This window comes from Plectropomus leopardus, chromosome 12 (assembly GCF_008729295.1).
Source record: "Plectropomus leopardus isolate mb chromosome 12, YSFRI_Pleo_2.0, whole genome shotgun sequence".
In the NCBI taxonomy this organism is placed as follows: Eukaryota; Metazoa; Chordata; class Actinopteri; order Perciformes; family Serranidae; genus Plectropomus; species Plectropomus leopardus.
In genome coordinates, this window is record NC_056474.1 from 6,705,873 (window position 1) to 6,732,862 (window position 26,990).

At 38.6% G+C, this 26,990-nt stretch overlaps 2 protein-coding genes and 1 long non-coding RNA gene across 4 annotated transcripts; 2 read left to right on the forward strand and 1 right to left on the reverse strand.

Annotated features, from left to right (window-relative positions):
* The first annotated feature begins 1,831 nt into the window (after positions 1-1,831).
* Positions 1,832-5,001, forward strand: LOC121951561 (nicotinamide riboside kinase 2-like). The gene is made up of 8 exons (XM_042497936.1): positions 1,832-1,998; positions 2,083-2,173; positions 2,917-2,965; positions 3,198-3,372; positions 3,479-3,550; positions 3,636-3,742; positions 4,679-4,764; positions 4,851-5,001. The coding sequence occupies exons 1-7, from the start codon at positions 1,973-1,975 to the stop codon at positions 4,762-4,764; spliced, it is 606 nt and encodes a 201-aa protein (XP_042353870.1). The 5' UTR covers positions 1,832-1,972; the 3' UTR covers positions 4,851-5,001.
* Positions 5,002-5,111: 110 nt separating this feature from the next.
* Positions 5,112-12,608, reverse strand: LOC121951562. Its single transcript, XR_006106397.1, has 3 exons — positions 12,538-12,608; positions 12,106-12,307; positions 5,112-5,362 (listed from the first exon to the last, which is right to left on the reverse strand). It is a non-coding gene; the product is annotated as an uncharacterized LOC121951562 (long non-coding RNA).
* Positions 12,609-12,730: 122 nt separating this feature from the next.
* LOC121951559 (protein-lysine 6-oxidase-like) lies at positions 12,731-24,211 on the forward strand. Of its 2 annotated transcripts, XM_042497929.1 has the most exons (8): positions 12,731-12,762; positions 13,931-15,533; positions 16,568-16,676; positions 17,095-17,232; positions 17,375-17,531; positions 22,055-22,150; positions 22,716-22,831; positions 23,031-24,211. In XM_042497929.1, the coding sequence occupies exons 2-8, from the start codon at positions 14,681-14,683 to the stop codon at positions 23,035-23,037; spliced, it is 1,476 nt and encodes a 491-aa protein (XP_042353863.1). In that variant the 5' UTR covers positions 12,731-12,762; positions 13,931-14,680; the 3' UTR covers positions 23,038-24,211. The 2 variants fall into 2 exon arrangements, with proteins under 2 accessions (XP_042353863.1, XP_042353864.1); XM_042497930.1 differs by lacking the exon at positions 12,731-12,762 and having other exon boundaries at positions 13,662-15,533.
* The last annotated feature ends 2,779 nt before the right edge of the window (positions 24,212-26,990 follow it).

Genomic DNA, 26,990 nt, shown 5'->3' on the forward strand with positions numbered 1-26,990 from the left:
GTGCGCATGGCTACCTGTTTCCCCCTGATTTCAGTACGTATGCTAAGCTAAGCTCACCTCCTGACTCTATAGCTCCTGAGATCCTCTCAGTCTATTGATCCTCTCAATGTGTCTGCAAGTGCATGTCCTAAAATGTCCTTAAAACCTGGAAATGTAGGTGATTTGACATAATCCCTGTGGATTAACCCCTGGACGTAATCTGAAAGTTTTAATGTGTTGAATTGTGAATATTAAATTGTAACTATGGCAAAAAACAGTATAGGTATTCACCAGAAATGCAGGTCAAGTAAAGGTTAGTCTGTCTACTGAGTCCTAGAAGGGAAAACATATGTGCACCACATGCTTCACATGGTGTGGACCACATGGACCCTACAGAATGTCTCAACCTATATGGGACAGTTTTGTAACCCCAAATTCTTACCCACAACGCAACATTTTGTTCACTAACATAATTCATCGAAGCCGCAAATCACTTTGATATAAGAGGTCAAATAAATATTATCATCACATGGTGTCAACAGGCATCTCCTCTGTGTTTGGACCGTCATGGCAGAGAAACATGAACCCATGTGCTCTGATAGCTGGGACTCAAAGTTCACGTCTTTCACACACACACACAGATAAGAGCCTCACATTTGTTTAAGTGCTGCCCAAATATAATGAACACAAGACTGCACACATCTGCAGGTGTGTCACAAACTGGGCTGATAAGTCCAGAGACAAACGTAGATCTGCGTTATCGGACCTATAGCTGCGACTCGGGACACTGCGGTCACATGGCAGGCTGCCATGTACTCCAGCTGGTTGCATCAGAAATATGCGTGACGCAGCAGGCAGACACACAGAAGTTGGCTAAATATAGTGCTCCTGGTTTTCACCAGGCGCTGTCTAAGCATGGAAAATTTTCTTTCCAAAAATCCCCAGTTTGTCTCTGAGCTGTGATGCAGATGTCTCAGTGAGAGGACGTGACTTTAATACGCTGACGTGTATTACAGTAAATTTCATGATGGTACAAATAGCAGCTTTTACCTCCTCTCCATAGAGTGTCTCTCTTAACCCTATTTTTTTAAGTGAATTGGCGTGATCATTGTCAAAAACATAAGAAGGAGTGAGAAGAAGTGACCCAAAATTTAACAAGAAATGAGTGAAAAGTACAAGAAAAATACTAGAAAATTACCACACAAAAGAAAAAGCAAAGTAAAATAAAACAAGAAAATTACTAGAAAACTTCCTCAAAAAAGACTACTTTAAAAAAAAGAGGCTTAAAAATAGAAACAAATCTGTAACTTAATTTTCATTATAAAATTATACCAATTATAATTATAGTTTTATTATTTTCTCTAATGTCTTGCAATTTAGGGGACTTTTCTTGCCAAGTTGCTCTTTTTTCCTCTTGTTTTTGAAAAAAAATTAAACCAAATTGCAACAATTTGTTTTCACAATTTCTAAAGAGCTTTTAAAAATTATTAATTATTAATTATTAATTATTAAAAGTATTTTACAAGCTCTAAACTGTCAGCATCACCAGTCGGTCGTAGCTTTCTGTCTCCACATGTTTCCAAAGAGAAAATTCATTTTGTGCCCATCACCATATGTTTATTCTTTTATCTGTAGGGTGTGGGATTTGTCGTGCATGTGGTTGGCCGGTGTCCACTGACCCCTGACAGCAGGTGGAATATTTGGGATCTACTTTCATGTCTGTAAGTCCTCCTCCTCACATTGGTGTCGCGCGGCTGTAAAGCGGCAGCTCATTGGCTGCAGGAGGAGGAGGCCTGGTTTGAGAGGCCGTGACACCGCAGCTAAATCCTATATATGCCCGTCAGGGAGATTGTCTATCAATGAAGTAGTAAAAGGGGGGAACGTCTGTGGCAGAGGAGAGGGAAGAGGGTTTTTTCTTTCATAGGCTGTTTGCTTTGGGTGGGTTCCCTTCTTTTATTTACTGAATTCCAGAGGTGACCAATACAAAAACAAAATGAAGTTCATCATTGGCATTGGAGGGTAAGTCATTTATGTTATTTACACACTTCTGCTTGTCTTTTTATACAGTGTGACTGTGTCCACTGACATTCATGTTAATTTCAGAGTGACCAACGGTGGGAAGACCACTTTGACAAATAGACTTCTAAAGACATTACCCAACTGTTGTGTGGTGCACCAGGATGACTTTTTCAAGGTAAGATAAATTAAAGACACCTTTATTTTTACTGTAAGTTAATGAATGTTAGCTAAAGCTACAGTTACTATTTTAATTTCAAGTATTATGTTTGACACATTTGATTTGCTAGGTGAAAGTAACCTTTAAGGACGTTTTGTTCTGAGAATTAAACCATCAGTCTGACCTGCAGATGTCCTGTCTTCGCAGTAGCCTAGTAATACATCTGGCTGATTGTCTCCTGGACAGCCACTGAAAGGGCTGAGCGTCCCCACTTAAAGTCAGACTTTGTTTTATCATTTTGCAAATTCTGCAACCAAATTTTTGCACAATAACTAAGTGGCTCAAAAGAAGCCAGAAGATTTGATCTCTGCCATCTTTTTGTGCTGCGTTCAGGGCCATTGAGGGTTGATTGATCACGAATCGCCAATTTTTTGCCTCTTGTACTGCAATCTCAATGTATCGTGGGTGTCGTCGAGGGCCATAAAAACGCAAAAAATCTTGTGAGATAATTTGCTTCCATCTTTCAAACACCTTCAAAGTCAGGCGGCCGCAAACTCTACAACCCTCCCGCATTGTTTTAAGAAGTCATTGAGAGAAATTTGCGATTTTTGAATGTTGATAAAAGCATTGCACCGAACTCCAAAATGTCACCGTGCGCTACTTTTGGTGGAGACGAGTCCTTGAGCTGTCCTGTCCAGGTGTGATCAGCTCCGACTGGTTACTAGGTTGCAGCAATGTTTTACTGGTGACTGTTATTTCAGAAACCCGATCAAATAGAAGTCGGGGAGGACGGCTTTAGACAGTGGGATGGTAAGAATGGATTTTGCGTAGGAAAACCATTGCAGTAATGTACTTCTTCTTTCCTGCACATTTCTTTGGTTTGACAACCAATCAAAACTTTGTGATAATCAATCATCTATTCTGTGAATGCAAACATTCACTAAATCAAACTGATGTGTGTTAATAAGCTCATTGGCGAGGAGCGTTGGTTGCTTGTGTGGTGAAGCCCGCTCTTCTCTCTCCTCTCCTTGTTCTGTATCAGTGATCGACGCCCTGGACATGGAGGCGATGGTCAGCACTGTGAAAGGCTGGCAGGAGAACCCGGTCAAGTTCGCCCGCTCACACGGCGTGAGCCTGTCACCCGAAGCTGAGGAATCCGACTCGGAGGAGGGGATCCATATACTCATTGTGGAGGGCTTCCTCATCTACAACTATAAGTGAGTCGCCTGCCGTCTGTTTTCTGCACGAGCTCTCAGATTTAAGCTACAGGCCTCTTGCCCTCCGAAGCGTCTCACTAATCTGACCGCCGGTTCCCCTCCGCAGGCCTCTAATTGATGTCTACGACAAATGTTTCTACATTTCCATTCCTTATGAGGAGTGCAAAAAGAGGAGAAGGTAACGCGGTCGCTTTGACAGATTCCGATGAAATGCTGCACCAATTACAGGCTATAAATTGACCTGATAGTTTATGTTTCTGCAGTACAAGGACATACACACTCCCTGACCCCCCTGGCCTGTTCGACGGCCACGTCTGGCCCATGTACTTGAAACACAGGAAAGAGATGGAGAACAACTGCGACAGAATAGGTATGTTAACCCTCTGAAAGCTGGATGGACATCAGGTTTTCTTGTGCTGCATTCAGACGCCTTTCACGAGTTTTGAACCCTGTGAAGCCTGCGCAAAAAGGTCTCAAAAACATGGGAAAAAAGGCAATGAGCAAACTGCAAGAAATTAATAAAAGCTGACAAGAAAAAAACCTTAAAAAAGTTGTTTTTTTAAAAAAAAGGGAGGAAAAAGTCCAAAAATATATTTTAAAAAATATTATTACAGTTATGTATTCAAAATATATTACAAAATTGGATTCATTAAAAAAATATATATATATTGGCCCATGTACTTGAAACACAGGAAAGAGACAGTACAGATGAGGACTTTTAAGAACACAAAAATCACAAAAAACAGCAATTACCTGACAGTTGTGATTTAATTGCTTCCATCTTACTGTTACTTTTGTGTATTTATAAAAAATTACAGTTCCTAAATGGCATTCTTCATACACAGCAACTTTTCCCATTTCTGTTATCCAGTGTTGAAAAGCAGGTCAGAGTATATAATTTTTAACTTTTAGGAATTTTTTTTCAGCTCCTTACCTTATTTTTTTTTTTATCGTATTTTTATTGTTGTTACTTTTTTGTCTTTTCTTTCCTTTTTTTGCTAATTTCTTTGTAATTTTCTTGCAGCTTTTTACTAATTTGTTGCTCATTTTTTGCATCATTTCTTGATAAGTTGCTCATTGCCTTCCTTCCATGTTTTTATTTTAGAGAAATCAACCAATTTACTAACGTTTTCAAGGGTGAAGTCAATTACTACCATCTCAAACAAAAAATCGACAACCCTTTGTGGGCTCTGCTCCTTATTCACATCTCTAGCATCAAAATAAACACTTTGAAAAAAAGGCTCTCGCTGCAAACTGTGGACACAAGTTCCTTTCATTCACTTGTGATTTATCTTTTTCTGGACAGAGTACCTCGACGGGATGACATCTAAGGAAGATATCTACAACAAAGTGTATGAAAGTGTTCAGAACTACCTGCTTAACAACATATAGGTGATTAATGATCTTATATATTACTATCATCAGCTACATTTTCTGTGTCTGTTGGTAACTTATCTCCGTTTTCTCTGTCTCTGCAGGAAGACGGGGATAACAGTGGATTTGTGTATAGACTTGTAAATATCATTATTTTGAGTTAAATGTGTAACACCAGTTCTGTAACTTCTAGCCTGATTTGTAAATACTTAATCCTGTAACTTATTAAGAACTAACGGCAGAAGCGTTGTATTTTGTATAGTCCTTTGTAACTTTTTCTAAACGATAAGCCACCTCTGGACTGCCCAGTGTTCAACAACGGGGACGGATCGCAAAAAAATGTCCCACTGGGAGGAAAGGATTTGTGTCTCGCAACTAAATGAAAAGACTGAATCCAGTTTGTGTTTCCTGGTTTTCATTTTTCACACACATGCAGCTCCCATAAAAATCCTTTTCAGAGTCACAAGCCTCACGTTTTACAGCACTGACACGTCGGTCGGTAGAAAACGACTGCTAACATCCTGCGGCTCTTGAATGAGACTCCTTATCAGCCCAGATTAGATTTAGAGCCTCAGTAAAAGTGGCCGGCAAAGTGAGTCACAGAGAGCGTTTCCCCCTAAAACACAAAAGATAAACTAATGCAAGGTTACAGAAAGATAAAAAAAGGACAAATAAAGGTGGTCTGATTTAATCACCACTTCACTTTTATTTTATATCACATAAATAAAACAATGTCTGTAACTTTTTTCTCTTTTTTTAGAGGTTTTTTACTCGCCCATATTTGTTAAAAGTGCTGCATTTTAATCATCCACTTAAGCACGAAACTGGATTTGGGGGCTTATTTTTTCTCTTTTGCATTACATCTGTGACTTTGATCATAAGTTTTAATAAAGCCAGTGCCGCACAGTAGTTAGTTCTGGCCAAAGTGCATGCTATCATGACACGATAGGTACTATGTATGGAGCAGCTTTTCACCTTAACTAGCTTCTGAATATCTGTACAAAATTACCAAAGAAAATAAGACAGTGTTCATTTTAATGAACAGTTTTTATAGTTTATTTGTAGTTTATATTGAATACATATGTAATTTTGTTATAGATTGCTACTCAATTTTACCAAACAAAATGATGACAGAGATGGCTTTGTCTTTTCAAGGTATGTTTTTAGCAAATGGCATCATATTTAACTTAATGTGAGATCATCTTCAAGCACAGGTGTATTTCCGAGGTGGTAATCTGAGTCACCTACAAGAGTCTATTTTACATTGTTGGAGGCCTGCTCTCTCTTTAGGGCCCCCATCCTAAGGGCCCCAGTGCAACCACACTGCTTGCACCGTCTATTTTTAAGCCCTCAACTACAGTTTTTGTTCTACTTTTTCATCTCTGACATCAGTCTAACTTTGACCTAAAACTAACAACAGTGTTTTAACTGTGGGAACTGTGTTAAGTATTACCTTTCAATGGTATACTGTATATTATGTGTCCTCAGTATAATGTGTATTATATATTTTTAGTGTATTCTATTTTTTTGATTGTTTTAACTTACATTAAATGCCTCTGAGTACCATGAAAAGTGTTTTATAAATAAAATTATTATTATTATTATTATTATTATTATTATTATTATTATTATTATTATTATTAGTACTAGTAGTAGTACTGTTTATTTTTAATAATAATATAGTGTGCACAATTACATTTCAATATGAAGCACAAGTAATTTATTTAGTTTGACTTATTATACTAAATACATCTCATTTTCAATGTTATTCTATGAAGCGCTTGTGTTAGCTTAAGTTCTTACACTTTACATTTATTATTTAACTATTTTTATTATTATATTTGTGTCATTTTTGAACAATCTTAAGAATTTTCTTTAGGATAAAAACATTTCTATCTTATCTTTGTTGCATGTCACCTCCCCTTCCCTTCCCCTCTCTATTTCCTCTTTGCCAGCAAACTGAGTGTAAAAATAAATAAGCTAAGAGACAAAAAAGTAATTGCACCAATTGAGGAACACTTATCAGGACACAACGTCCACCTCCAAAGCACTAAATGAAAATGCGTGATTTTCTTCTTCTCTTCTATATTCTGTGGCCACTGGTTTCCACACAGAAGGTCACAGGTCGGTCACAGGTCGGCCACAGAGTCACTGAGGACTGATAATGCCTCCTAGCGTGCTAACAACACATCCACTAACATGAAATAACCTTTCTATGCAGCCTTCAAAATAAAGCAGCAAAAAAATCTCTGTTATGACGACCGCTCTGTAAGCGTTAAAGTGTTTGCCCTTTTCACTGACAGGCTACTCTGAAAGATTAAACGTCCTCTCGCAGCACAGTCACCCGCATCATCACGCTGCCGTCTGCACAGAAATGAGGGGAAACATGGAGCAGTGAAATTTAACTTTTATTGATATTTCAGTATCATAAACCCAGCTGATTATATGGTCACCTTGAGGGCTGTGTCTCATGTGCAGCTAGCGTGACCCATATAACAAATGACTCGTGTCTCGTCTTCAGTGATGATGATTTATAGCGTGTTTTAAATCTTAAGTGTCATTCAGGATTTTACTGAATCTTCTGATCATGCACACTGCACATTACTCTGGCAGAGCCACAGAGGGTGTTGGGGGGGTTCAGGGTCTTGTGATACGTTACTTACAGTCTTCACATGCCAACAGTTGGCCTGGAGCGGAGCGGTTTATATTTAGGCTAAGTGTCTGGGATGTCGGTGGGGGTATATTTAACGAGTGTGCAGCCAATTGCTGACCGCCACACACCCATTTGACTCTCCTGCTCTGACTCAGGGGCCAGTCCTCACACGCCACCACCACCACGCGGGTAAGGTAAGAACCTTGTGCACCCACGTCACCCGCCGCCATGGCAACCCCAGAAAGTACAGCCGGGGTCGCCATATTTAGACGGAGAGAGAGCGGCTGTCACATGCTGCGCGGACCCCCTGTGTGAATGAGTGAGGGCCCCTGAGGCATGTGAACAGTTGTGGTTGTGCTGCTGAAGGAGTGACAGGAATATTTATGGCTGCTGCGCTGTGACTAAACTCATGTGAACAACTTTATTCATTTACAAGTATCTCTTTTTAGCATTTACAAGATGTTTACGGACATTTAATAAATGTTTTATAACCCACTGTAATGTAGGGGCTGGAATCACCAGCGGCCCCACGATATGATATTATCGCGATGTTTATTACGATCAGTGGTGTATGAAGTACCTGAAAACTATACTTAAGTAAAAGTGTTGATATCTTACCAGAAAAATGACTTGGGTTATGATTGGAATTGGAGTAACATATGTTTATGTTTAATATATATATATACATATATTTAACTACACAAATGATGTCAAACTTAATTAGCATCTGTTTTTTATTAAATTAGGTAAAGTTTTAAGTCTGTTCATTTCACTCGAGTCATTTTTATTGCAGCAAAATGTATCTAATGGACAAGTATTAACAATTTCTATGAACATTTTTTTTTTAGACTTGTCTGCCATGTATCGGTACAATATTGCCACACAAAACATCATGATACTATAGTTTATCAACTATAATGTATCTGTAATTAGGTATAAGAGTATTTTAACTGGCTAATCATAAATATAAAGAAATAAAGTTATATATATAGTTATATATAAACAAAGTTTTACCTACTTAGTTTTACTAATTAATGTGCAGCATCATTCAGCTGCTATAATTTTTCCAGTTAAGAAATATTTTGTATTATTACAGATGTGTTTTATTATCATTTATTATCTATTAATACAGCAGACTCCACTTATGGTTGCCAGTGGGAGCAGTTATATTTGTTTACGACATAAACACATACATGCGCCCACGACCACATTAAACTGCGATATAATTCTGGAGAAAACAGTTAAATATTGAGTCTCATTCCCAGGTCGTCAAATACTGAGGCTTTGGGTTTGTGGTTTGGTTCACTGACTGTATATGAAGGTGGATGACACGTTGTTACTTACCCCCAATGTGCAAAAATGAAGCCAAAATATTGCAGATTTGGCCACTTGTGCTGGTGAGGTCATTTAAAACCAGAGTCTGCTCATTACGGATCTCCGTTGTATTGAGTTCCCGCCCCCTCACACCTGCCCAAACTCTACCAAACGCACCACTGAACGCAGATTGGCACACGTAGCTGTCACTCATGTCTTCCAGTCCACTTTTTCTAGCATCAACTAAGTAATTTAAACCAAAACCAAACTTCACTTTTGTCGTCCATCTTTATAAACACTGTGATTTGGTCCGATGACCAAAGTGTCGGAATTTGACAACTTGAGAATGAGACTTAAATCAACTCTCTTTCTCCAGAGTTGCATACTGCCCCTTTAAATGTTCTATACTGCTCATATACGCCACGTAGAGTGACAGGAATAGGTTGTGTTTGTCATCGATTCAGTGGGCTCTTATGTTACTGGCACTCGATCCTGATCAGTTTGCAGTGACGTCAAACCCGTAACAGAGAAATAAACGACATGTGGTGCTAATTCATGCCGCCGGGAGAGGTTCACACCACCAACAAATACACAACAACACCTTCTCCTTGTCCTCACCTTCCCGTCCTCTCTCACAGCTTCACTACAGCCAAAAAAACCAACATATTCTCACACACTGGAAAAAGAGGGAGGTCCCATATGGCGCTCGAGCCACGGCAGTAACTTCTGGCTTGAAAAGTAAAATTTGTCCTTGAAAAAGGAAACATTGGCATCGAAAAAAAGTTTCACTGAAAGATAAAATGCAGGCATTAAAAATGATCTCATATTAGTTTGATTTTTTTTTCATTCTTATGTGTTTTTCAATGACAATTTTCCCCTCCACGCTTCAGTCTCAACTTTCTGTCACCATTTAAGTGTCGAGTAGGGGTGTCTGAAGGGACGGGAAGGAGTGTGTGATTCACAGTCTGCATACTAAGGAGAAAACAATGCTCCTTTGGATCCACAGTCCAAAATCATAATAACATATAACACATATAACTGGAAAACAGCATGTATGTTGTTTTAAGTCTGTTGCTTTTTTCGTTTTTAACATAGAATCAGGGGTCATGGTCATGCTGTCCGTTCACATATGGCCACCAAACTCAAATCAGCTCATCTTTGAGTCCAAGTGGACGTTTGTGTCAAATTTGAAAAAGGCGTTTTTGAGGTATTGCATTCACGATGGTTAGACAGATGCACGGACTAATGGACGATCCAAACATATATATAACACCGACGCAGCAGCATAAAAATCAGAAGATTGTCATTGAAAAATGCATTTGTTTCCAAAAATATCAAAATAAAATATTTTTATTGCCTATTTTAGTATTTCGTAGAGCTTTTGTCATTGCCAGTGTTTTCTTTATGAATGACAAATTGTATTTTCGTCTCTTCTCCGGCTGCACAGTGCTAAGAGATACAATTTTATTCATAACTTGCAATGTTAAGCATAATTGTCACTACAGCAGACAGCTAAAGGCCATTTTTATTGTAATTGCATGAGTTTTGATCTAATGCATATAAACCATATAAACCATATAAACCAGTCTAATCCCAGTGCGTCCTGCCGCACACACACTGCACCCCACTGGCCCGGTGTCGCAACTGCAACACAAATCTCAGAACCAAGATGGCAGACAAAATACAGGAAATGTGTCGCAGCCGAGGAAAATCTCGTCAATCCTTCAATAATGGGAGATCTCTGAAGGTAGGTGAAATTTGGTCACATCAAGTAACATCTAAGGAGTAGTACAGTCGTTAAAAATTTCAAGTATTGATTTTATGTTGGGAGCAAATTACGATCAATCACCTGTAAACTAAACAGGACATCACGCATGGCCGGCTGCATTTCTAATACAATTTAAAAAAGTTACTATTTCTGCAGCTTTGGTGTTTCAAAAAAATAAGCTGCTTCATCTGCAGAGACTGTTTAGATTGTAGATCAGCTGATTCACGGTATTACAATTCTAAGTTGCAGTTTTTGTAACAAAAACAATATTTTGATAATATTTTATGCAAAAATGCAAAATATTTAAATAAAAACAATTAGGCTACAACTCAAAAGGTGTGTGTGTGTGTGTGTGTGTGTGTGTGGGGGGGGGGGGTGTTATAATATTTAATAATTTATAATAATTTATATGAAAACGCTAGTTTAAAAGCATTTAAATATTTTGTTTTGACATCTTGACTGAGGTAGTTATAATTTAGGGATGGACAATATTGGATGTTTTGGATATTTAATATTCCTATATAAAACAACTTAGTTGATAATTAGTGATAATCATAAGTCCTCTGCAGTGGAAATAACTTCACATTATGCTTACTCTTACTGTGATGACCCACCAGCAGATGGAGACATAAAATACAGTGCTGCTCAGTGTATCTAACATTCATTCATTCATTGTGCAAAATAAGAAAAAAAAACCTTAAACCTCTGGCTGATGTTTTGTACATGTTCACTTTGTCAAAAAATAAATAATTAAATATTGGTTTGTCATATCGGCAGATATCAGCACATTGGCCAATTCCAATATTTCGCTTTAAAGCCAAAACCAATGATGCGCAGATATTATTTTGCAACCTTATTATAATTCATACATGAAATATCTAGAGTCCCTACATTAATACTCAAAAGAGGCCATATTGCTCTTGCTGTTTTTTTTATTTATTTATTCTTTTTTTAAGAAACAGAGCTGGATTTGTGAGTGTGGCATTGATGCCTTAAGGTTTTTTCCTAATTTGTATATCCTCTTTAATTGTATGATATTTATAAAACATATTTAAAGAGAGAAATCTGATAGAGTTTAACAACCATGATACAAAACTAAATATGATACTTTATGTTTGTCTTGATTTTCTGTAACTGTGCGGATCTTTGGGTCTAAAAACATACGTCCAACACGTGTTAAAGCTGAAGCCAACAGTCACACACAGTCAAGCATGAAGGCTAAGATAACCCCTTAACGTCAGAAGGTGCATTAAGGGTTTGGGTTAAGGGTCCATTTTTAATAGCTCACATATTAAGTTCTTTCAGCATTAATTTGTCACGTGTAGATCGACCACAACGTGACGGTAGATTCAGCAGCACGATGCTCAGAGATGAAACATGAGGAGAGCTGACCACGCTCATGATGGCAAAGGTTAATCAACCGCGAGCAACACATTTGGCAACAAGAAACCCGGCGATCAAATAACGTATCATTCATCATTTATTAGACATTTCTATTTTAGCGCTGTAAAATTAGCACAGATTTATTCACATTTTCTTTGCTTTCTGGAGGAAGTAAAAGTCCACATAACGGGACGACAGAGTTTAATACTTTTCATTTTTTCACACGTTTTCAGCATCTCACCTGTATTGTCTCCCCATGATCTGTGGTAAACCCTCTGGATTTATCATTTAGTTGTAAACTCCTCAGATTTGCAGTGTGAGGCCTCAGGGGGAAGACAACAGGTGTATTCCTTGTGGGGAAGTTTTCTTGTGGTAAAACCATTTTAAGACCATCATCTTCGTTTAATCTCACAAGAAGCAAAGCTGTGAGCAGCCCTGGATACCTAGATTCATGGGATAAGATATATTCAAAGCGTAGAAGAATTAGTCTTTCGCTCGGGGAAAGATCTGCTGCTCCTGCTGCTGTAGGTGTACCATGAAAACAACCAGAAACTTTATTTTATTTACAAGCACTTTACAGTAAAGATTAGTTTTTTTGTGGCAACATTTGTTGTGATTTGTTTACTTTCAGGTCAGACACACAAGACAGACTCAATTCAATGTTAATACTTACTGGCTAAATTTTGTGGGTTACATGTCCTGCTCGGGAAGTCTTGTGCCAAACCAGTGCCGAGGATCTGCGGCTCTTATAAATCTGGACTGCAGCGAGGAGCAGGGCGGGGCCGCACTTTGGACCAGGGGAAGGTTTCTGTGGCTAAGAATAGAAAAGTACGCCTGCTCGCCATCCTGATGCCCTATTTGGCCGAGGAAACACACACCACAGCAGTTTGTGTGAGAGGTGACAGATACTGAGCTCTGCATGACTCCAAGTGTGTGTGTGTGTGTGTGTGTGTGTGTGTGTGTGTGTGTGTGTGTGTGTGTGTGCGTGCGTGTGTGTGTGTGTGTACTGTCGTATCTGTGACCCATATCAGACGACACATGTTCCTTACCTGAAAGCAAGATCATGTAACGTTAATAACAGCCTTTCGTTTTATGTAAAAGCAACTTTAAAGGAATAATTCACCCCCAAAATTCAAATTTGAATATCAGTTACTCACCTTACATTGAATTTATGAAAAAAAAACCTTCTTGCATGCTGCCACATTCAACAAAGAATCCAAAAACAGAAAAATCTTGTGTTTTGAAGTCAGAAGGGGCCACATTTAACCCTTTCTAAACAAACATTTGCTTGATTTTGTTTAAATAGATGTAAAATAGAAACCATAATAGTGAAAGAATTCATTCCTTGTGCAGCAGAAAGCTAAGACGTGTGTCTTCCTCATCGTCATGTCATGACCTTACCTTACCTTAGTGCCATGCAGAGGTGGCATTTTGCCATAATTACATGAATATTTTCCTATAATGGCCACACGAGGTCGCTGTTTTGAATAATCTTGGATGTGTTATTCTTAAATTTTAAAAAATTATAAAAAATAGCTAGAACATTCAGTCTTCTTTCAGCAAGAGGCTAAGGCTTTCATCCTGTTTAGTCACGTTGCTCTCGTAATGATGTCATTGTGTTACATTACCTGTCGTGTAAAAACACGCGGTGGCACCTTTTCATTCTGCATATAAAAATGAGCATATCTCTATGTCTATTCTATGTCTATATTAATATCTATCTATCTATCTATCTATCTATCTACAGTATATATGTAATGTGTGTGTATGTATGTATATACAGTATATATACTTTTGAATACTTTTTTATGTTGATGATTTTAAATGCAGGACTTTTACTTTTAACCAAGTATTTTTACACGGTGGTATTAGGTACTTAATTATGATGGGAAACAGTTCTTTGGATATATTAGTGGGTTTATTTTTACTATAATAAAACGAGGCTTAACTTTAAAATGTATCCAAAATAATAATTAAGTTGTTAATATAGTGTTTGGACTGTTTGGAAAACACAAAACAAATTGAAGAACTGAACGAGCAACTACAAAAACGTTTGACTTGAGAAGCAGGTTGTTTCAGGATGAGGAGAGCATCAGAGTCTGCAGGATGGAGACGCAGATTCATCCTGCCGCCGTGTGGTGGAGGTGTAGTCCTGCACGAGGCCGTGAAGGTATGTAGTTCAGCCTCTCCTGAATTGTTTCATAGTGTTAGTAGATTTGGCTAAAAACTACAATCTGACATCTGTTAAATCATTTTCATAAAAAAAACTGGCCCTTGAATGACAAAATGACTTATCCAGATTATTTGTCTCCCACCGGCCAGTTAATACAACAATCATCACTAAAGAGCATATTTTCCGCATTTTCAGCAAAAAAAGTGATGTGTAAGTGAAATAAAACGGATAACTTTTGTTTTTTCCTCCTCTGTGCGCTCTGGGGCTTGGCAGTAACCAGATTGAACGGTAACATTTACGTGACTTGAGTTAACACCCGTGCGTAAAGTTTACTAAGCAAACGTCCTCGTGTCTTGCGCAACAGAACTTAACCACGGCAACGCACGGGTTAAATCTTCTCGCCAGAAAGTTTGACTTTGCGTAAGAAACTGGGCTGAATTCGATAAATCAGCAGGAAAGAAGGCTCCAGCCCTCCTCTTCTCTCCTCCTGTCCTGAGAAGTGATATGTTGTTGTGCGCAGGAGCTGGAACTGAGAGCGCACTCATCCACTTTCCACAAAACAACATCTGTGCGCGCAATTCATGTCAAAGTCTGATCTGTCATTGATTCACAGGAGGGATTTCTTTTTGCTAGTCTTATTGCCATGGCAAAATGGTCACTCTTATTTTTATACTTTTTCCATGGACAAATTCCACTCATCTTTGGGCAGCAGCGCGCAGCTGGCCCCTGGCGGCACCGGATTCAGTGGGAGAACAACGGGCAGGTTTATAGTTTAATGAGCACTGGATCCGAGTACCAGTCCCCGGTGCGCTCCAGGAGCCAGTCGAGGGTTTATGTGAGGGGCACCAGGAGCCAAATGTCGGGGGCGCGCAGAGGATCGACGCAAGTAAGACCTGCTGAGTCAAGACAGTTCAGGAATGATCATAGTCTCGATCCAGGATCAGCAGCGCCAGGACGTGATGTTAGGCAGTATGCGCATTTTAGTAGTCGTGCGTCAGGGGCCAGACAGCAGTCTGGAGCTGCAGGTTACTCAGGCGCGCGACGCTTTAACACTGAGCACACCGTGAACGCATCTGCACCGGGGAGGTTTGCAGACTCCGCAGGCAGGAGAGGAGGCGTCAGTGTGGATGCTGCTGCGCTGCACACCAGAGGAGGAGAACCAGGGCCCGGTGCGCAACACCAGCAGTTACGCACGGTGCCAGAGGGGATGTCTGTCTCCAGGCAACCCGTGCAGACGGATCACTCCATCTCGGCATATCCCACAACGCCAGAAAGGGACTCTGAAGCAGCAGCTGGTACATCCACTGCGCTCAACGAGGATGGTTCAAACGAGGCGAACGGTCACGGCGAGGACATGGTTAACGACGACCCTCGAAACCCGTTAAAAAACCACAGGAATTCTGTTTTCTACAACCCGTATCCTACAAGAGGGAGGCCAGGGGCCCGCACGCGCCGTCCGCCTGGCACAGGATATGGAACAAGATACTTCCAAAATGGCAAGTTCAATTTCTTACACTGTAAAATTTAAAAATTTTACAAATTTATCTTACTTGAAATAAGTAAATATAACTATAATTCCTTTTTTGTGTGTTAAGTGTTAAATTTCCATAAAATGTTTGTGTATTTCCTTAATTTTGGGAAGTCCATACAATTTAAAAATAGCAAGTGAAATGGCCTTGTTCTTTGTAAGTGCCAGCAACGTCAGCAAACCAAGTTAATCTGATTTAATTTGGTTATGACGAAGAGGATTTGCCAATAATGAAGTTCTGATGAGATCTGCAAGTTCTGTTTTGTAAACATTTTTAACCCTTTAAGACTGGGATCGAAATCAGTTTTCTTGTGCTGCCTTTCACGAGCATTTAAAGCTCTGAGAAAATCTTTTGAAAACACCGGCAAAAACGTATTATATATATATATATATATATATATATATATATATATATATTAAGTTCAACAGATATATATAACTTTTTGGTAATTTCTAACTAATTTTTGGTCCATTTCTTGTTAAACTGCTCGTCGCTTTCTTTCCATGTTTCTGAGAGAAATCCAGCCAATATGCTCAGTAAATATAGTTAAATGTAAATTTAACAATTAAATATAACGTTAACATAAATTCATATTTTTTTACTTACATTTTTCAAGACATCACAATAAATTTCCTTTTTTTTTTTTAAGTAAAATCGATTTGTCAGAATCTACAGTGTGTTTTGCTTTGATTTAAATCATCTTGGAGCAAATATTTGGTCATAATCGGCTGGTTTTATTAATATTTTGAAAAGCAGTTCTCGCTTAGAGGAAAAATTTGAATGACAAGAAGGAAAAAAATCCTACTTGGGCTTTGGATCCCAAACTGACAGCTCAGGAATGTAAAACACTTTGATTTATGCCAACAAACACAAACAGCTGCTCTCATTTTCAGCCTTGACACCGTCTGCTTCTGTGAATTGTTCTCAAACTGGCAACATCGAGATCTCAGATTTACACACACTAAAAAAAACGTCAATTGTTCCTTTAATCCCCCATCCAGGACTGCCAGACCTCGTGCCAGACCCGTATGCCATCCAAGCAGGTGCTTACATCCAGCGCATGCAGATGTTTGCGCTCCGCTGTGCAGCCGAAGAGAACTGTCTGGCCAGGTAATCTGTGGTGCCAAAAATGATTCACTTCCTCGACGCTGAAGCAGACACACACACACACACACACACACACACACGCACACACAGGTATTTCCGTTGTTTTTACTGCTCATTAAATGTTCATTTGACTTGTTTCAGCACAACTTTTGCTTGTTTGAGGTCAACTTTCACTGATCCCTCTACGTGGCAACAACTTTTCTGTTGATAGCAGTTAAAAAAAAAGTTTGATCTCGTTTTGGAGCAGCGATTCTCCAACATGATGTTCTGCCAAGACATAAATGTTCTGGGTTGGTTTTCCCAAAAGCATTAAGCAACAATGGAACAAACCATTTTCACTCTGAAAACAAGCCCCTGGGAGCTCAGCCAGCAGCATTTTCCAACGCAACTTATGCCCGTTTCCCCTGTGATTCTTCCCAAGGTCGGCTTACGCGCCGTCCGTGAGAGACATCGACTTCAGAGTCCTCCTGCGCTTCCCCCAGAAAGTGAAGAACCAAGGGACCACCGACTTCCTTCCCGTCAAGCCGAGATATCAGTGGGACTGGCACAGCTGTCACCAGTGAGTGAGCCTTAAATATTATGATTAGAAAAACTAAATTTTACACCACACTCTCAAAATTCACTTAAAAAACACACAGTTGTGGCTTTTAAGGCGTCTTGTGATTCCGTAAGTAAGAAGCTCTTCTTTTCTACCCTGTCAGACACTACCACAGCATGGACGCCTTCAGCAACTACGACCTGCTGGACGTCGTCTCTGGACGTAAAGTGGCCGAGGGACACAAGGCCAGTTTTTGCTTGGAGGACACGGGCTGTGATCCTGGATTCAGGCGGCGCTACGCCTGTACATCTCATACACAGGTAACATACACTTAGGAAGGGTGTTGAATAGCCTTTAAACGCTCATCCTACAAACCCCAGAGGTATACTTTTGAACAAATCTCAATTCTATCCATTTTTCCAATTTTTCACTACTTTGTCAGTCAACTCCAGGGATGATGTTTTTCTGTAGGCGGACGCAGAAGTTTGTGTCACCCTGGCTCCCTCGTCAAAAAACCTATAGAATTTTTCTATTGGATTCTGCATATTTGCGGAAAATGAGCTCAAACAAACGTTTATGACACTTATACGTTTTGTTCAGCAAAATAATCCTCACAAATTAACACCACTTTTTAAAAAGCTAACATTAGGTTATAAGCAAACAACACAATGGTTGCGTGATTTAACCTCGCGACCACAACGGAGGCTGTAAAGCCGAGTTCAGCGCGGCTCAGCATGATGACCTTCTGTAGTCTCATATGGCCTCTTGTTAGCAACCGTCTTTTTAAGATGCATAAAAGCTCCAAAATTCACGAGTGGGGTATTTACTGACACAATGTATGCTTGTGTTAAACAACGGACCATATTCTAATCAAATTTTTTTTTAAAAACGAATCAACTTTGAGACGAGGGAACCTGCAGTGCTGATATGCAAACTCATTTCTAGGTTTTAGGACTCATTTTTAGGACACTCTGTGACTTCATATCATTGTTTTCTGTTTGAATTTGTACTTTTAAAAATACTGATGATTTGGGGACAAAAGCACCTGATTCTGCCCTCGCAGTGTTAAAGAACTATTCCACAGCTGGAAAGATGTTCTTTTCATAAAACTGAGCTGCCCAGATTTCACCAGAGCTAAAACTGACCAGATTGAATGTGCTAAACAGCAGTTATGTGACCTCATTTGAGACAAAAACTTCTCGTTTTTCTAACCTCCTCGAGCACCTCTTGTCCTGCATGTTTTGGATCTCTCGCTGCTGCAACACAGCTGCATTAAATGATCGGCATCATCAAGCAGCTTAAGGATTTCATGACAAGTTGTTCATTTGAATCAGCTGTGTTTATTGTGTCCGTTTATTGACGCATGCTCCCCACATTATAATGATGTAAGGTCGGATGAAAATCGCCATAGTATCCCTTTAATAGATGGAATTAATTATTGGGTTTGTGTTTGCCACGAGTGCTCATTTAAAGTATCACACACTATCAGGAGGGCAGGGCCACTTTGAGGGAGAAAGACAGATTTCTAATGTGCTCCGTCAGCAACCCTAAAAACTACTCTTCCAAAGAAAAGATGACGTTCAAAGCCAGACAACCAACTTCCCTAAAATAATAATAACCTGCATTTTCAGAAGTTGGCAATTACATAATTAATAGTGTTTTGAGAAGAAATAAGTTACCATTTTGCTACAATTGTTGTTTCTTACAGTAGTTTATTCTTGTTAGTAGTCCCATGTTCTAAATATGGACAATAGGGCTGAAAATTATATTGCGATATTTTTAGGCTATATCTCAATATAAGATTTATATGTCGATATTTTTAAATCTTCTAAAAAATTCTTCATTAATTCTAGAACTGGGAGAGAGACTCAGACATTACTTCAAAAATATATTATTTTTTTAACCAAATTCCCTCTTTGATGTGAAAATATTCACACAATTTTATTTTTGATGAATAATTATGAGTAATGTAGAAATAATGACTCAGTGGGTAAAGGCCAGTAATAAAACAAGTAGAACTGTCCAATAAGTTTAGAAGTACATCCCTTTACTGCAATGCAACCTTTAAAATAAAAAACCCACCATTTATTCTATTATATAACAATATCCAATGTCTAGGACGATATATATAGTCTCATATCACGCTATGATATAATATCTTTATATCACCCAGCCCCAACTGACAACATTAAAAGTTTAAATTCCTCCACTGGACTGAGAGATTCATGTTGTATTGTTATATGGTGCAAACTTCTGGAAGTCAACAGTCCTCCCTGGTGTAGTATTTACTCATGGGGGGTTTTGGTCCAGGATCAGTCCTCCTGATTTCAAGAAAATTGGACATTTCAGTCACTAAGCAGCTCATAAAATGCACTACAGGAAGAATATTGAATTACAAATTCACCAGACAGTTGGCAACCTTCTTAACAATTTATGAGGTGAGAAAGAAACAACAGAAGAAAACAAAAAACGTGACTCACTGCAGTGATTTGGTTTTGAAGGGTCGAGTTTTGTCGTGATCTGAATGAATCGTGGTTTGTTGTCACTGTGCACACGTGTTGTTTTCTCACACCTTATAAGTTGAATTACACAGACATATTTCGGAGCAGTGGCCTCTATGTGGTGTTTTTAACATGAGCAGGATTGTTCTTCGTAAATGTTTTGTTCCTTACAATCCATGTGCTCCTTTACATTATATTTGTCTTTTTGAGAAAAAGGACAACCAGCCCATCTGAAGAGCAGTGAATCGTTTCACATGTATGCACAGATGCACATTAAAAGAGGATTATCGTGGAACTAAAAATGTTACTGTACCAGCATCAGTTTATGCACATCAGATAATTAAAACAGTTATCTAAAAAACAAGAAACCAAAATATATCAGTATGCAATTCCTTAAAAAATATATATATTTTTTTAAGTAGGGTTGTATAGAGTACATCTCCATATTCTGTGTATTACATGCAGTGATGTCATTCAGCACGCCCCCAGTTTGGAGCAGCAGGCTGGAGTCCGCCACCAAAGCTCAGCAGTGTACTGCTGTGGTTGGGGGTCAGCAAGAAAATGTATTTTAGTTACTTAAAAAAAGTCCCGCCTAAATAAAAGATCTATATCATTTTGAGTGTACGCTTTTTGAAAGTGTTTTCACCGCTTTACTTTTCCGTCAGACAGCCCGTTCTGATGGGGAGGACGTCAACAGCTTTAGTGTCTGTGCTCTCGTCAAAGCCACCAGACCTCACTGACAAAACAGTATTTTTAATTTGCTGAACACACTGGAGCTGCTGGTCCTCCACTGCTTCGATCAGTTAGTTAGTTTGTGTGATTGCGTGACTTTGGTGAATCTGAACTAACCAAAGTCACACAATAATGCTGAAAAATTAACTGTTAAAGGCAGCAGCAGACTAGTAGCTCCTGTGTTCAGGGATGTTAAATCACAGTTTTTCTGAATGGAGTCTGGCTTTGAAGAGAGCGATATAAGTGCCGACTGACTGCTGACTGTACATCATAAACTGTCTGTCAAAAAACCTGAACTGTCCTTTTAACTCTCCATAAGAAAATTACCTAAAAATAGCAAGAAATTACTAAGATGTACATAAAAACAACTCCCTCCCCAAATTAGCAGAAAAAATATAAAAATGTACAAGAAAATTACATGAAAAGTTGCAAAATGATTTTAAAAAAAGTTAAAAATAAAAATAAAAACAAGAAAATTACCTAAAAACTGCTTAAAACTAATCAGTATTCTGTAATATAATTTAAGATATATTCTTATGTAATTATATGACGTTTATAAATGTAGTTTCCCTGACATGCTCACACACTTATCAGCATAAAAGAATTCCTAAAATTCAGGTATGGATTTTGGTTTTGGTTTTGTACAACACCAAGATTTTTAGTTCCCTAACCACCCCTGTGACACATTTCCTCTGACCATCCAGAACTGCTGTAGGAATTATTCAGGCTGGAATTAGTATAGTAAAATAGTATAGTATGTATAATAGTATAATGTAGTGTGGAGTAAAGTTACACTGTTAGGTTTGTTAGGTAGATTGTTTTTCAGTGTTCAGATTCATTATTGGTCAGAGACCTGGATTTTTGGTCTCTTGTGTGCGTCAAGATCCAAAAAACTGTATCCTGCACGTTCTAGATAATGTTTTTTTGTTTGTCCGTCCTCGCTTAATGAACACCCACATTTCTAGTTTTAAACACAGACCTTTTGTTTTAGTTAAAAGTCACTTTAGTCATATTACAACTATTTGTATCCTCCCTTGTGACGCATCAATTGACCTTATCATGTAAAATTGGCGGAGTGCCCCTTTAAATGACTAATGTGGAAGTCTGGTTAAAATCTAAACCTGAAAAATAAAGTGAAGCAACAAGTACCTATTTAACCTACCACTCTGGAGCACTTTGCATGCCAGGTCGTAGTTTAGCACACTATTTGGTGTGTATTATTTTAATTTGATTTTGTTTAATCAAACAGAACATTGTAGGTAGCACGGCTCCGAGTTACACAGATTTTGAGTGTTTTTGCAAATCCTCCAAATCCACTGCTGAGAAATGTTTATCTAACTAAAACTCCATTTTACGCCAGTAAAAAAAACAAAAAAAAACATCCTGAAGACATGGGAATATTTATTATCTGTTGTCTGGGCTCTGTGATTCTGGCTTAGCACTGCTCAGTGCTGGTTTCTTGTAACAGCTTTGCTTCCAAAGAACTGTTTGTATAACTAAAACTCAAATCTGCCTCATTTGCAGCACTTGTAGGAAAAAAGTGGTCAAAGTCGTCTAAAGAGTCAAAGCTTTAAACCGCACTGAGGGGGGTGTTTGGGTTGTGTTTTCAGGGCCTGAGTCCAGGATGCCATGACGTTTACGCTGCCAACATCGACTGTCAGTGGATCGACATCACTGACGTTCCTCCCGGGAACTATATCCTGAAGGTAACACGAGTCACATTAACTGTAAATCAACTGTTTTAATTTTAAGCATGGATATTAATTATCCATTTGAAACAGAGGCACTTTGGGTTTTTTTTTTTTTTTTAATGGGTGGAAGGCAATGAGCAACTTAAGAAGAAATGACCCAAAAAATAGTAAGAATGAATTTACAAGAAAATCACCTTAAAAATAGTTAAAGCAAAAAGAAAAACGAGGAAATGACCTAAAACTGCTTCAAACGAATCGGTATTCTGTAATATAATTTAAGATATATAATTATGATCATTATAAATGTAGTTTTCAGGACATTTTTCCCTAGCTTTGTTTAATCTATATTTTTATAAATCTACTACTTTTTTTGCAATTTGTGGGACATCTTGCGTTACCTTTTTTTCCTGTATTAAACAAAAAACAAACTCAAACCCGTTTTCTCAGCGTTTAAAGCATTCAATACTTATGAAAAGCACCTAAAAACAGCACAACAAAAGTGATGTCGATCAAGGTTTCAAAGGATTAACCAACCTGCCTGCAGAACTGCTCAAACATTTTATTCATGTTTTTTTTTCAGGTTACTGTCAACCCCAATTTCCACGTCATGGAGTCGGACTTCAACAACAACATAGTGCGATGTGACATCACATACACAGGAATTTATGTTCAGACACGCAACTGTCGAGTATCGAGGTACGAACGTTTCTGTTGAACATGAACGCTGCATGACGTATATCCTGTATCTAGATGAACTGGAATTAATAAGTTATATGTACAATTCAAAATACATGAGAAAAAAAGGACAAAATACTCAGATGATGAGAGATGTTGTGTCAAATGTTTAAAATTTGGAAGCCTGTATTTTGATACCCACTTTTCTTGCATCTTTCAGGGTTTGAACTGTACTATCTGCAGGAGTTTTGCAGCAAACATCTCTCCCAGTACTGTGCAGCAAAATCGACTCTATGACCAACAAAAAGTGCAATTTGTGCATGTGTTTAATTGTAACTGCTATAGTCTTGTGTTGCATTTACTGGAAATGAATGTTTACACATATTTTGTACATTAAACAAGTGAGATTCTAAGATTTACTTGATTATTACAAATGTGCCTTAATTCATGACAAAAAGATTTCTTTTTCCTTAACAAATACCAGTACTGTGGCGGTTTATTTCTTGAATGCTGGTTTATTGCTTGAACTGTGTGTTTTGTTGCCGCACGTCTTGTTTTATTGCTTTGTGTTATTGCTATGTGCACATTAGTTTCTGCAGTTTTATTTTAAAGGATAAGACGTTATGTATTTGTTACTGTCAAAACATCTCTTCAGACTTTAAAGGTCTAGTTTGTAGGATTTAGCAGAGACTTTTTCTGTGTTTAGGAAAATGTGAATGTTTCTGTTTAAAGCCAGCGTTTGGTTTGTGTGTTTTGGGCTTTTATAGAAACAACATGGTGGACTCCATAGAAGTGACCCACTCCTTAAGATATAAATAGCTCATTCTAAGGTACCGAAAACACATCGATTCTTATTTTCATATGATTATAACTAACAGTACTTTTGAATATTATTACAATTTCTGCCAATAGTTGCCCCTAAATCCTTCACACTTGACATTTAAAGACAAGTCATAAATATATAGTTTCATGATTTAAAGAAAAAAAATCACTGGAAAAAATCAGAACGTGATTTGTCTCCCCAAATAAAAACTGAGAACTTCTGTTTCAACTTCTAACGTTTACTCCATAAAGTGATGCAAAAAAGGCACAAATATCTTTACTATAAAGCAGGAAATGTTAAATGCTCGAATTTTAGGTGGCGGACCCCTCCAGTGTTGAAACAAACCTACGCCCCTGCAGATGGACACTGTAGTTCTCTGCAAATGCAATTCAAACAGGAGAAAATATTGCATTTATTAGGGACTATTTTCAGCCGTAGATTTGGATGTTAAAGTGAGTATTTCTGCTAGCAGGAAGGCGTTTGTGTAACGATCAATTCAGTGCTGGTTTTGCTGTTTTAATAGGATTTGTTGAGTCATAAGAAAATACAGAATATCTCTTATTCTTTAACATCTTGGTGGTCGAATTGGCAAATTGCAAAAATCTCATTTTATGTTGAATAGTGTGTCAGAGTGTGTTTTTATGAATGTGTGTATAATTGAGTGAATGAAAAAAACTGCGGGAAAATGTAAATGTGTTCATATTGCTAAAACATTGTTGAAAACCTTATTATATTCTGTTGGCATGTTGGATTAATGCAATAAAGAAAGTGAAGAGAGAGGGCTTTATCATTGTAACAGTTTTTCCTTTTAATTTTAACCCTTTAAAACCTCGGCCAACTGGCTTAATGTATTTCAAAAACATGGGGAGAAGGCAACTTCAGACAGAGCTGTCAGAAATTAGCAAGAAATCAGGGAAAGTACAAGAAAATTACCTGAAAATTAGTAGCAAAAAAAGGAAAGTAAGAAATAAAAAAAAGAATACATTTGATAATTATAAATAAAGTTTTCTGGACATTTTTCCCAAGTTAAAAAAAAAATCTAAATTTACTAATTTCTTGCAATTTACAAGACATTTCTTGCCAAGTTGCTCATTGCCTTTTTTTCTTATATCTTTGAAAGAATTCAAACCAATTTGCTCATGGTTCAAAGGTTTAAATACTTGTGAAAAGCTTCCAAATGCGGCACCAAAAAAGTGATGTGAGCCCTGGTTTAAAAGAGTTTAACACAGGCGTCAATCTTCTAAAATACCAGAATATCAGTTGCCGTTCATTCATTGACGTCTGGAGTTATTCTTTAAATTGCAGCTCAAGTCAGTGCTGTATCATGGAAATACGAAGGACCATTAGATTCTTTAAACAGTTTTAAATTCAGAATTGTTGGTGGACAAAAGCGTCTTGTTCATAGAAAGTATCACAGCGCTGTGCAGGACGGGATCTGTACTTTGTCCTGCTGAATGGAGAAGCTTTACTTTGACTGATGCGTGTAGATTGCGGCCTCAGAGACAAACAGGACCGCAGGCAGACGCTGGCGGCATGTTTGTTGACAGGCCTCTGTGAAGACACAAGCCACAGGATCTTATACGGCCGTGCCATATCTACTACAACACAGCCAGGGCAGCATGAATGGAGGCCTTTTCTCGCTCCCTCCTCCTCTGTGCATGTAAAGAGAAGCGTCTCTCCCAGCTGCTGGAAAAGACTCCTTTCTGGCTCAGAATTCATCGCATCATGGCTTCATTCACGTCCACTGGGGATTGTCTGAGACGACAGCCGTTTTAATTGCACCAGGATATTTTATGTGAGTGGGAGGATTGAGACAACCCGCCGGAGAAAATCTCTAGCAAGTCATCCAAAGATGTTTTAAGGACAAATGTGTTTTGGCAGGAAGCACTAGACTGTTTCAAACAGCTAAAGAAGGACAGGAGGAACGCTACACCTGTGTAGATTGTTTTCTCTCTGGACTGGCCACTGCTTCACCTGATTCAAAGATGTTTTTAACCCCCGACAAGTCACTCTCTCAAACAAGCTTTATATATCATGAGGTGGTTTTGAACGATGTGCTGGAAATCACGTAGGCTCCAGACAATGTATGCACTGTTGAATGCACAGATGTTGGGTATTTACAACGAAACAGAGCTCAGACTCAGCTTAAGACAGCAGTGAACCGGGGAGATTAAGTGCAATTGAAATGGTTTACGTTGGAAGTCACCAAGGTGCTCCCCTGCCAGCGTAGATTGTCAATGTTATTTAAAGTGTCTGGAAAATCCCCCCCGACTCCCATTGAGTCGACTCTGTTCTTGTCTGTCTGGGAATTTTCAGGACAATATTTACTCGCACGAACTATTTCAGCAAACGATTGCAGTAGCGGAGGGCTTAAGTTTAAATCCGAACAGCAGTGAAACAATTAAAGAGTCTGCAGTCATGCAAGTGAGGCTGCTCTGTGAGCTGGCGCGTCCCGTATGAACTGGGAAACAGGAATTTCCAAGTTGCAAATTTCAGTTGGAACGTCCTCTGAAGTCGGCTTTCCGAAAGACAGAGGAAAAGCCTGTTGTCATTCCCAACTCGTCAAATACGGCAGCTTGGTCAGTAATATCTGTATCAGAAACTGCCGGAAATAGTCATCTATTGCAGCGGTATGACAGACCGCCGGCTGACGGCAGCTTATAACGCTGCCAGACAGCATCGGTTTGAAATGCCCCTGGTTGCCACCGCACTTTTCACAGCAGTATGACAAGCCATCCGGTGCTTCAGCTGTTAATGTCAATAAGAAGGTAATATAAGGTGCTGGAAAGTCCATATAGGGTGGGCAGGTCGGGAGGAAGATGGGTCCAACAAACCCTGGACTTTCACCCAGGACCTTCTGCTTCGCTTCTCCTATGAATGTTGAGCCAAACCATGATGTTTTTTTTCTAAACCTATCCATGTGGTTTTGTTGCCTGAACCTAACCATGTGCTTTTGCACAAAGAAATAAACATAAATATGCAGCCCGATCTCACTCCAAACTTGTCAAATAGCTCCGCTCTAGCAAATGGGACTGAATCTTCATTTTGTTTGGGCACTTTTGATAACTGTGGTAACCAGACACGTGCTCTGCAGTAATTTAAACCATTTTTATTGCCATTTATATATTTTTTAAGAACATGTAAGTCATGGCAGGCTAAAAAAACAAAAAATGAAACCTCATGGAGGCACTAAAAGAAAAGTCAGGTGTTACCAAAGTGATCAGGCTTCATCCTATGGGGAACATGAATATCAGCACAAAACTTCATGGCAGTAGTTTTTTCAGCCTGGACCAAAGTGGTGTATCAAATGAGAGACAGACCGACATCATTATCCACAACCTTAACCGACCAAGAAAG

What these genes read in the sequence shown, in the direction of transcription:
- LOC121951561 (XM_042497936.1), top strand. Translation starts at nt 1,973, where the DNA reads ATGAAGTTCATCATTGGCATTGGAGG. An exon ending in TTCATCATTGGCATTGGAGG is followed by an intron (nt 1,999 to 2,082) that starts GTAAGTCATTTA and finishes TGTTAATTTCAG; the next exon opens with AGTGACCAACGGTGGGAAGA. An exon ending in ACCAGGATGACTTTTTCAAG is followed by an intron (nt 2,174 to 2,916) that starts GTAAGATAAATT and finishes CTGTTATTTCAG; the next exon opens with AAACCCGATCAAATAGAAGT.
- LOC121951559 (XM_042497929.1), top strand. Translation starts at nt 14,681, where the DNA reads ATGGCAAAATGGTCACTCTTATTTTTATACTTTTTCCATGGACAAATT. An exon ending in CCTGTACATCTCATACACAG is followed by an intron (nt 17,532 to 22,054) that starts GTAACATACACT and finishes TTGTGTTTTCAG; the next exon opens with GGCCTGAGTCCAGGATGCCA. An exon ending in CCGGGAACTATATCCTGAAG is followed by an intron (nt 22,151 to 22,715) that starts GTAACACGAGTC and finishes TTTTTTTTTCAG; the next exon opens with GTTACTGTCAACCCCAATTT.